This window comes from Branchiostoma lanceolatum, chromosome 3 (assembly GCF_035083965.1).
Source record: "Branchiostoma lanceolatum isolate klBraLanc5 chromosome 3, klBraLanc5.hap2, whole genome shotgun sequence".
Classification (NCBI taxonomy): Eukaryota; Metazoa; Chordata; class Leptocardii; order Amphioxiformes; family Branchiostomatidae; genus Branchiostoma; species Branchiostoma lanceolatum.
This window is the reverse complement of record NC_089724.1, coordinates 17,854,498-17,866,118: the sequence shown is the minus strand read 5'-3', so window position 1 is coordinate 17,866,118 and position 11,621 is coordinate 17,854,498. Positions and strand designations below refer to the sequence as shown.

The 11,621-nt window shown below is 41.3% G+C and overlaps 1 protein-coding gene across 1 annotated transcript; it reads right to left on the bottom strand.

The window, feature by feature from the left end:
- Nucleotides 1-19: 19 nt before the first annotated feature.
- On the bottom strand, nucleotides 20-11,617 carry LOC136430744 (ubiquitin thioesterase zranb1-B-like). Its single transcript, XM_066421615.1, has 9 exons — nucleotides 11,457-11,617; nucleotides 9,700-11,288; nucleotides 8,171-8,242; nucleotides 7,526-7,721; nucleotides 6,806-6,924; nucleotides 6,154-6,279; nucleotides 5,688-5,914; nucleotides 4,591-4,724; nucleotides 20-2,388 (listed from the first exon to the last, which is right to left on the bottom strand). The coding sequence occupies exons 2-9, from the start codon at nucleotides 10,916-10,918 to the stop codon at nucleotides 2,325-2,327; spliced, it is 2,157 nt and encodes a 718-aa protein (XP_066277712.1). The 5' UTR covers nucleotides 10,919-11,288; nucleotides 11,457-11,617; the 3' UTR covers nucleotides 20-2,324.
- Between the last annotated feature and the right edge of the window lie 4 nt (nucleotides 11,618-11,621).

Here is an 11,621-nt window from a genome sequence, read left to right as displayed (position 1 = left end):
ATCAAGCAAAGAAGCAAAGTTGATGTTCCTTCATAGAGGACTTTTATCTCAATGTGTGACTTCCATACTCAACTTCACACCTCAATGTTCACTGTCAGTGGATTACCCTAGACAGGGCTGTAGTACAGGCTGTCTCAAAACCAAGAATATCTGAAGAAAGAACAGGATTCACTTCAGCTGCTTCAAGTCAAAACGTTTAAACAGAATTTTCTACCCCCAATATCAGAGCCTGCAATACTTCCCCTTAGAGGAAATCCATTGACAGCTGCATGTGTTTCCCAAAGATATAAATAAAAGTGAACAAAGCAGTGACACTATAATATAACAAAAGCACCTCAAGAATCTGGCAAATATCATCACTGCAACAAATTCACAGTACATGATTTGATTCACTTATTAAAGTTGCTATGCTTAACATATCATAAGTCCCTGGACAACCAGGGGGTGTAAAGAGTAACAAATATGACAACACATTTGTTCCATATGTGCATCATGGCATTTGACGTAGTCCATGAACTATTACCATGTAGGGCACTACAGTATGCAAAACAACAGTATAATTCAAGATATGTGAAGAGAAACTGGTTTGAATACACTATCGTTTCCTCACCTTTCCCTAAATGAAATATCCATAAAGGACAGATACTGTCATATCTAAGCATTCTCATCATCTTAACAACAAAAAAACACTTCAACGTGTTAACGTTAAATAAGGGATGCAGCTCTGGATGTACTGTTCCACATTGACCAAAGCAATGACATAAAGTAAAAGTTTTAAGAATTAGGGATTTCAAGCACAGTAAGGTTTTTCTTGTGTGGAAAAATATTTTGAAGGGATTGATAACAGAGCTGTTGTTGTTGTCCCTGGTCCCTGTCTTTCATAGCAAGTTTGACAGAAGATCTTTCTGAGCAGGCTGCCTAAGATAAGCGCCTTCAAACAAAAGTTACCGGTACTGCAGTTTGTTCGGTCCCTGAAGATACTGCGACATACATGTGGCTATCCATGTACATGTATGCCTCTACTTCTCTATATAAAGTGGTTAAATATATAAGAGTATCAAAGTACATGTCTACAAAGTACAGGATAAATCACACCGTTACTGAGAGGTGTGCACTAGTGTACAAAGCATAATACATACTGTGTATACACAAACATTTTCACAGTTTCATGCAGTCGTACTTTGCACTACACAAAGATAGGTCATCTAAAATCCTGGCTCAGTTCAGTCCTGGCATTCTAGTAGTGTTTTCCTCTTTTTGTTTATAACAATGGGTGAATATTTACATATGGTGTGTGTTCTGATACAGCATGGTGAGGACATTCATCAGTCAATGAAAGGAAAAACTGAAAACATATGAGTTGATGTAAAAATCACCTTTCATACAAGTTTGAAACTGAGCACATAGCAAAACTGTCATGCTGAAAAAGGTAACAATTTCAAATTCCACAACTCAAAGCACCATAGATTCCTACTGATTCCAAAAAAAGCATAACATCCCAACAGTTATCAGATTTGATTTTTGAGATGGGGTGCCTACAGTCAACTGAAGATCTTTTGAAGCTGCATGAGTTCACCCCTGAGATACATGTATTTGTGGCAGGTGCAGTACATTTTCCCTGTGTCTGTCTCCTTGCTTAAAACTTCACAGTCTTCACATGTATGAGCTGTGCTTTCCTGTAACAAGTGTGACTCGCATGCCCATGATATGTCATTTCTAACAGAGAGGACAGCTTACAAAATAATGACTTGACTTGACTCATAATTTCCAGAGTGAAGTTTAACATATAAGTGCACCATAAAGCACTTTACCATAAACCATTCTTTCAAATGTGTATACCTTACAGCTTGTAAGTACATATCTGGTCCATACAATAAATTCTTTTGTAATCCATTTGTGCATCAAATCAAGCCGTTTTCAGTGTATGTACTTCTGTCTACAATAAACATCCCTCCACAGAAGTAGATACAACTTCCAGGTTGTTATTACTGTGTTCTGTAGGCTGTACACACAGTTTTGCAGATTAAGGGGGGGGGGTACTTTACATACACTTGTCAGAGTAGCAGTCTTAGCTACCACTTTTGTTTTAAAAATCTACATGTATAACTGTATAGATATTTTTAAACTTTTTTCGTACACATCTCATAGCTTACATATTCACTTCGACTACTTACTCTTTTATCCATTTACAGCCCTTCCAGCTACTTTATCAAACATTTGCTTTGATATTACCATACAGACACAAATATGATTATAGGGGGAAATGCTGCGATGAAATCTTGAGAGCATGGTCAGAACCTTTGCATCACTTTGTCAAATGCTTTTTATTCATCATCATCGTCGTCACTGTCTGACAGTTGCTGGTGTCGATGGGCTATCTTCCTGTACCTGCAATGTTACAAATACATATGTATACAATATGTTAATATCTTAACGTTAACAAACCAACTATGAAAAGTCTGTAAATAAAATATGAACAATCAGATGGACATGTCATTCCTAACTCCAAAGTTACCAACTTATCATGAGTATGCAAAACCCAACAATACAACCAACAAAAAACAATTGTAATTATTTTGATCATAGCTACCTGAACAAATGGGAAACCTAGTGCATTTTCCAGCTTTTATCAAGGCAAGGAAGAAAACATTCTTCCACATTTGCATATTACCTAAATCTTTTCAGATCAAATTCATACCTTGACAATGCATACTCTGAATCATCTTTTTGACATAGTCTTGAAAAAAAAGACTTTCTTCAACACATCTGACAGTTTAAAACATTTAACCTTCCCCTTACTGCCAAACCGTGTAACCACAAAATAATTTCCTCAGGTTGGTAGAACATAGGATGTTGGAGATTCAGTCAGAAGCTCTGAGGAAGGAGACACCGATACGTCAGCAGGGGAGAGTTACTGGTTGTGTTAAAAGAATCTCCAACATCCGTGTAACCACTACAAATGTTGTGCCAAGAGGTTAGGGACTGTACGAAATTTAGCAGGGGGGGAGGGCCGGTGCGTACGGGGGGAGGGCCAAGGAAAAAAAAAGATGCCTGGGAGAGGGCCAAGGAAAAAAAGATTTTTTCTCAGAGTTAGCAATATCTTAGCATAAGTCTACCAGCAAGATTTTCCCCTCTAAATGCAGGAAATAGCGTCTGTCAAGATTTAAAAATTTTCCCAAGCCGCGGGAAGCATGCCTGCCGACTCCCCAAGAATCGTCGGCGAAAAATATGTCGGGAGGGCGTCGTCCCCCAAATACCAGCAAACTTTGCCCCTAAAAATGCAGCAAATGGTGTTTTAGGCGGTAAAATAACAGTCCGTGTTGTATCCACCGTACATCATTCCATCATTTGACGGAACTTTGCCACTCATGACGGACAAAAATTCTGCCTTTTCCGTCATAGTGACGGACAAAAATCGGCGTGAACAGATCATATAGACAGACCTTGGAATTTGAAAAATCTCCAGAAAATCAGCGGAAGTTTGCAACGAGGCCGATTAGATTTCTAATGCCCGCTGCCGGCCGGTGACAACCCAAACCAAACAAAAGAGAGCCGTGGTTGCAAGTGACTATTGTGGCCGTGGAGTTGAAAAATTGGCGTCACGCCCCCCTCCCCACTACAGTGCTGATCGGTCGCATCGGATAGACGTTTTTTCTGATGTTTTCCCCGGTTCACCGTCAGTTATTGCCAATGAAACCTAAAGATTCAGACATACTCCTAAGCTATCAGGCTTTCCGTAATGTGTGTATACATTGCTAAAGTTTCAAGCCGGCCGAGTAACATGCACTTTATTCCCGCGAAAAATGGTAAAGATAAAAATAAATGGCCGTCAGATATTTCATCCCACCAATAACAGCGCCCGTCTACGTTACGTCACGGAAAATTGACCAATAACATGCGAGTCTCGCTATTTCTCGGGATGTCAACTATAAAGCATAAAATTGCGAGATTTTATAGAAAATAATGCTTGAGATAGCACGACGAAGCGGCTGTTGGAATGCCTGAATCAGCGACATTTGAACATATTCAATGATGTTACCGAAGAAAGTTTAATACCAGGGAAAACATTGGAGAGAAAAATAGGACAAGTGTTGAAAATGTTTTACTTTTGCCGACCGAAGTTATTCTCGTAGGACATATAGGTGCGTAATAAAGTTCTGTTGCGCTACATTTTCTTCGCCAATTCTTATTTGTCACTAATGAAGATTTTAAGTATAGTCTCCCAATAAAATTTGCCCCTCAAAATGAAGGAAAGAGCGTCTCAGACGGTCAAGATTTCGAAATTTTCCCGGGCCATGCCTCGCACCGAATTGTGATCATTCAATAAAGTTATCTTTCCCCACCGCCCTCCATACGAAAGTTTCTACCGCCCTCTCTGTTTTGTGTCATTTTTTTATGTATATAAATAGTTTTGGGGCCAGTTTTAGTGTTTCAGAAAGGGGGGAGGGCCAAGGAAAATTTTTTTGTAGCTGGGGGGAGGGCCAGGGAAAAAAATTTCGGCAAGGGGGGAGGGCCAAGGAAATTTTTTCTGACCCAACATCCCCCGCACCCCCCCCCCCGCTAAATTCCGTACGGTCCCTTAACCCCTACCTGTCCATCCACTCGTCCATCATCTGGTTGATGAGGGGAGGGCGCTTGTTGATCTTCTGTTGAGCCACCAGGATGCCTCCGTCTGTGACACAGCAATCCATCCACTCCTTCAACAGTCTCTCCTCAGCACCAAGCTGGGGGTGACAACAACAATTTCAACAATCTTTTTCAATTGCAATTTTAAAAATATCTTACTGTGAAAATGTAGACAATCAGACAGACCAATACCAATATCTACCTGTAAATTAGTAGCAAGCCTCTTGACCCTGTCATATGGAATGTCTGTCACCTCTGATAAGCAACTATTTCTACCACTACCCCTGAATTCTACTTCCTGTAACCTCTGCAAGTCTGACATTTGCAGTGACACCATCTTCTAATCCACTTTCTGCCACTCGACTGACAGCATATTCAAATAACTACAAACACCCAGGAGCACAAACATCCAGACACACCATAAACAAAACCTCTGTACACCAGGGTTGGACAAGTTTTCAAAAATTCATTTGCCCAAATCTACTTGCCTGAACCAACTTTTCACTTGCCCAAAATCTAAACGACATTTTCTTTGCATTTTTGCTTGCAGTAATGCCATGTAATTATAGCAAAAAAGTCTAAGGTAAAGACAAAGGCTTATATAAGATAAAGAACAACAATCAAGTTTTCAGCAAATGTTGTGTCAACCATTCCTTTGATCTAGTACTACAATATTCCTGTGTTCACTGAGGGCTATTAAAGAAACTATAAGTATTTGTGAAATGATGGAAAAATTATGTTTATAGTGTTGTGGATCTAATACAACTAAACATGCTTCTTATGATATGGCCAGTTTTGAATCATTGTTGTGAAATTTGTCTTTTTTTTAAACATCAGTCAATATCAATCCATACTTGTATATCAAACAACACCTTCAAATGATTTTTTTGGCAGTATTAACATTCAGAACTTGAACAGAAATTAAGAATATCCTATATATATATATATGACACCAGTTTGGCTGCAGACTAACTGATTACAATTGTGAATTCCCTCTACGATCAGAACTCTTGATCCTTTACAACAGGACAGTGGCGCAGTACTATAGCCGTAAGTCTTACCTCCTGTGCTGTGAGAAAGTGAACGGGCAGTAGCTTGCCCTCTGCATCCATGAGGGGGAGGAAGCACACCTGCACACTGTTCTCAGTGTCGAGGTTGGCCCCTGCTCCGACGTCGTCCGACTCAGGTTCAAGTGGAACCAGTGCAGAGAAGTGGCCGCGGGTGTAGCCCAGGGAGATGGGGCTTTTCCAGCAGAAACTGGGTTCCCATAGTAACGGCAAGTAAACACCTACAGGATAGATAAACAATGATTAAGAGCATCTGAGTAGAGGTGATGCTTTTGGACTGATGTTTCAGTTGTATCTTTAGAGTATTTTTGCTAATCAAAATACTAGAAGTTTAAATATTGCAATGGCAAACAGCATAGCATCCATTGCTATAAAAGATGGTAGGATCTTAAAATGTACTTATTGGCTAAAGCAAGGAGGCTAAATAGATTAAACCATGTCGGCCAATCAGATAACTTACCTTGGAACCTTGCATAGCCTAGTGTTTCACCTCGGAAGCTCTTGAAAAACTTGACACCATAGACAATGATGGGGCGACGTAGGATGTGTGCTAGGGTGAAGATGTGGGTCTGTTCCAGTGCGGCACCTGGGGAAGTTCATTTAGTACAGTTATCATTCATTCATCACAGCTATCACTCATTTATTCCTTCATTGAATCATTCATTCTATTTATCTCTACATAACTCATATTTCTTTACACGACCTTCCTACCTATCAAGCATCAAGCAAATAGATGTCCGATCAGCTTATTCACATTATCCACGTTATTGGTGTGTCTGCATCACCATACTGGAGTCAATCTATCATTGTGACAACTTGCTCACACTCACAGTGAACAGAGCTTTTGATAGGATTCAAATATATCTTTTCATCCACAATCTTTCTTTTAACCTTGGGTTTCATCATCAACACACTCTGTCTCCTGGTTGGAAGAGCAAAGGAAATTTAAGAGTGTGCCCGTAAAACATGAAGATACGTACATGTATGCTTGTGCTGGAATTTGAGGCTGACAATTCCCTTAGATGCAAGTAAACAAAAGTCCTTCATATGGTAGCCCTGATGTCACAAGAATACCCTCTACACAGATGTATCTCATGATACCAGTGCTGTACCTGGTTGTGAGGCGAGACTGAGTAGCAGGGCCCAGTCCTGCTGCCACTGGGACTCATCCAGCGTGAAGTGGAGCTGCTGGGCCTGCCATGCCTCATACTCCTTCCAACGGGCATAGAAGCTGAGAAAACACACACAAAGTTTTCCATGAGTGAAATACCAAAACGACATATTGTGACCAAAACATTGAATCAGGCCTCTCACACATGCCTACTCAGCTTTATGAACTACATGTATCGTGTCTTTGATGATAGTCATATGACGATTGTTAATAATTCATTCACAACACAAACTAGTAATAAAAAGAAAGTATTCAGCAAAACACAGTTAAAAATACAGTTATGGAATCTACAGATCACAATTTGAAAGATGATGTTTAAATGGAACACATCAGATTCTTATTTCAATCACAGATCCTACTAGAAGAATGGTATCCTTTTGGAACGCTTTATACTTGGCCAAAGTGTCGATACTGCAATATGTATATACTGTAAATCCATTAATTATCATTGCGGGGATTTAATTTGTGGGGTGGAAAGGAAGTTTTTGTAGTGTTTTAAGTTCAAGGTCAAAACAATAATGTAGCACAAAAACAACAATTCATGGTGTCATGATTTCGTGGTGGAGAGGTACCACGATAACAAAACCACCGCGACCATTTAAGATTCACACAGAATCACAGCATTGCAAGAAGGGTGACTACACAAGGCTCTTGACCGAACCTTGTAGAGCACTCCATCAGGCTGTCTGCCAGCGCCCTACGCAGTGTCGCGTCCTTGTCGAACACGCCCCACGTGGCCTGTAGGGCGGAGTCCAGGAGACAGTCCCCTGCCGTCCGGTTCCACAAGGCGTGCAGCTTGCTACCCAGCCGGTCTGTGATCTCATAGTTCCAGTTGATCACCGACTCCAGTTCCAATTCTGTCAATCAACAGCAAGCACATTGTTTCTTTACAAAATATACATTCTGTAAAACAGACCTACAGGGTATCATATATAGACCTTGAGACTGTTAAAATGATGCCACATACATCACAAAATGTACATACAATTGGCACATGTACTGTACATGTTAATACAAGACTATTTTTACCGTAAAAAGTGGACGAACCTGAAATTTGGTTTAGACATGTATTTTGATGACCTGAATGTGTAACCATGCATAGATAGAATATTTTTGATGGATCTATCCATAAATTCCATTTCTGATCAAGTCAAGGAGCTGGAAATGAAATGAGCAAGATACAATGTTATATTGTAATATGCAAAACATATATAGGGTGGGAACATACATGTAATCATCTGTTGTTGATACTACAGCAGGATGTGTGAGAGAAAGAATGATTACTTGTGAGCCTGACAAATCTTACCTTTCTGAACATCTTGGTCCAAGATTTCTTCATACAACTGCTTTTGTACAGCTGAGGGAAGGTCTTCAACTTCTGTAGGTGAACAATTTCAATGTCACTTGTGAACTGGAATTACGCTTTCACTTGAAGAACGCACACCCATAAACAACAGGGATACATATAATGGTCTCAGACTTATTATTCAACCTCAGGTGAACCCACTGGGTGGACCCAGTCTTTCCACACCACTATGCAATTGGATGACCATGCAAAGATGATGCAATGGACGGCCTTGTACATGTATGGGTTTGCCAGCTACTTCTCAAATTGGACAGGGAATCTTATAGGGTTCAACATAATTTATTAATTGTTTTTACAGGAACCTGGCTAGCCTGATAAATCACCTTTCTAGCAGACCTCCCACTGGTCAGGCCCCCCAGGGCTACATAGAGCACTGGACAGTAAGATCTAGACTAGAGTTTGTGTTACAAAGACTAGCATCAGGGCACATGCAAAAACTCTCCTACTTAATGACTGAGTTGACTTGAGCTATAATATCCATAATAACACACTCCACCGTGAGGGGTGACCCTGTGTATAATCAAATCAATAAATCATAAACCCATGAAAACACCACATGTCATACAATATGGCTAACCATATATGGAAAGCTTATACGGGTAAGTCCAACTATTGCTCAAGTGCTAGTGAAAAGGAAAGTACATGTATGTACATTGTAGTACTACTCGACAAGAGTCTTTTACTTTTACTTTCTCATCTTTTTCCTATATGTAAATGTACATTCTATACAACAGGCCATACCAGCTTATCTTCTTGGTTCTCTGACATTTCAAAGTTAAAATTTAGCAAGAGGTCAAGGTGAAAATAGAGTGTTGGGGGTAAATTTCCATCTGACTACATTCTGTCCTTGAAACTGTGTACTGAGGTACAAACTTTGACCTCAGTCTGTGTTGATATTTCTGTTCAGCAAAATTGTTTTCAATCTATGAAAATCAAACTGATGCCACATTAAAACATTCTTTACACAGTTAGACCTGATGTATATAGCTTAGCCTTTAGGTAGGGTCTAGGGACAAATCTTGCTTAATATATATGTCATGCAATTGATGCAAATAAGAATGTCATTTACATAATGGATGAAGAAATATGATACCTTACATAATGCACAGAGAATTTTTATGATTTTTACATAATGCTTAAGATTCTTGTTTTAGTTGTTGAAGTTTCCATTATCCGGACATACATAACTTATGGCTCTGACTCAAGCAAATTAAATAAACATTTGCATAACAGATGTGGAAATGCCATAAGTTGTAATTCCTTTTTGTTACATGCTATCAATTCAAAATTATGACATGGTCAATAGTTGATTAGGAATGGATTGAAAGAAATATGATGTAGTGTAAATCTGTTTCATACTGTTGTTTTAAGAAAACTCAAAAGCTGTGTTTTTTGTTACTGGCCATTAATATGCTATACGTAAACTTATCAATATAACCACTTTACGCAAGTGAACTACTTTTCCTCACCTGCTGGAAGTGCGAAGGTCACCATCTCGGTCAAGAAGTAGCAGGGGAAGTCTCCTTTCCTCTGACGCAGACCTCCTGCGACTTCTCGCCGAATGTCCGCAGCACAGTCCGGGCTCACGTGGGACGGAACCCTCTTAACCGCATGTGAGGCAACTTCTGTGGAGGTCAGTAACACTGCCAGGAGGTCTTCTCTTTGAAAGCGAATGGCAAGATGAACGAGAGTATATCCAACATCAAAAGCACTAGGACGATCTAGGAGTAAACACTCGTCATACGTCAGCTGACGAGCGGGGTCACCGCCGGACGACAGAAACACCTGGACGGGCTGTGGGTCGCCTTCTACCACGCCGACGCACGCGTTCAGCCACAGCCAGTCTTGTTGGCGCATCCTGTTCCGTATCAGACGGAGACGCCGTTCCTCCTGCTGGTTGTTACCGGCAGATGCAGACGCGGACGCCAGCTCGATTTCGACATTTGCCTCTGTAGGCGATCGTGCGGAGGATGGTGGAGAGCGACGGCGGTAATTTGACCCCCGCCGGTTATTTGCATCGTGGTCGTGTATGTTTGATGTGTTACCGGGACTCTGCTCCGGACTTCTGTGGCGTGGAGTATGACAGAGCACACATTTTGAAGATTTGGGCCAGTTCTCATATGTACAGGCACTACAAGACCATTTCACAACTGTCCTAGATGAGTTATATACAGCTTTGTTTTTGTCATTGTTTGCTGCTTTGGTAGCCTCTGGAGACCCCGGTATAAGAGGCGTACTTGTTCGAGATTGCGCTTTTGCTGCTAAGAGGTCGTTGTTGGGCTCGGAACCCTGAGTCACAGGTGGAAGGGCCAACTTCTTGCGTGGCGCTAGACATGCAGTGCACTTGACTGCTTTAGGCTGGTTGAGGTAGGTGCATGCTTTACATGTCCATTTTTTCTTGTCTAAAAGGTTCTTGTCCTCTTGATTCGTCACTTTAGTAGTACTGCCTATACTGCTCGTGGGGCAAATCAACAAGGCAGGCGAGCTCGCTGCGGCATATATGTCGAGGTCCCTCTCCTTTTCGCGTGCAGCATCTCGCTCTTGTCGTATTTCACGTTCCGCTGCCTCTGCGATGAGTTGCGGAGGTTTCGTTCCATGGCACATGGCGCACTTCTGTGCCGATGGCCAGTTTTCGTATGTACAGTAGTCGCAGCTCCATTTTGCATCGACAGGGTCAGGTTGAGACATAGTCGGTGAGAACAGGAAGCCTTTTTACACAAGCAAGTCGTCCCCAAAACAAAGCCCACCAGATTCTGCCACTCGAACAAAGGGGATACTATCTCCACAATCAGCAACTCAGTCACATCAGCTACCAAATATGACGCTCTCTGGAAACCCTGCCATGCAGACTTGTCACACAACAAGCTATTCCGGATGGATTATGTGCGGAGTTATATTCTGGATCTATTTTGGATGACTGACCTTGTCGATCGTCAACTGGCAACACCTCATCAAAACATACCACAGCAAATACGGAAAATTCCACTTTGTTCAATGAACGAACCAAACACGGCACCTATCTTTCCCTTCCGACCTCGGGCTTTGTCGACAACACTTTCTGCAAGGAAACAAACAATAGTTAAGGGTCGCATCTGAACTCATTTCTGCAGCTGACTTCGATATATTAGGAGCCAAACAAAACAGATTTGCGAACTATTTTGGTAGTGGAAAAATTTACACCGAGGAATGTGGCCCGTTCGGCCCTTTCAAATCGAGGCGCACTAACCAATGCATGGCAGACAGCTGTCAGAGACACTCTTCTTCTGTACTGTGGAGAGCTTGTACCGTCTGTGTCCACCTCATCCGCAGTTTTGGACAGTGCTTTCTCGGCTTTTAAATCCCCCAAAGGTCAGTTCACAACACCTCCGCCATTTTGAAACCCCAGTATCAC

Excerpts from the sequence above, each read along its gene's own strand:
- LOC136430744 (XM_066421615.1), bottom strand. The coding sequence starts at position 10,918 with ATGTCTCAACCTGACCCTGTCGATGCAAAATGGAGCTGCGACTACTGT. Across the intron at positions 7,722-8,170 it reads GGACCAAGATGTTCAGAAAG|AATTGGAACTGGAGTCGGTG; the intron begins GTAAGATTTGTC and ends GTTGATTGACAG. Across the intron at positions 2,389-4,590 it reads ATGGACGAGTGGATGGACAG|GTACAGGAAGATAGCCCATC; the intron begins GTAGGGGTTAAG and ends GTAACATTGCAG.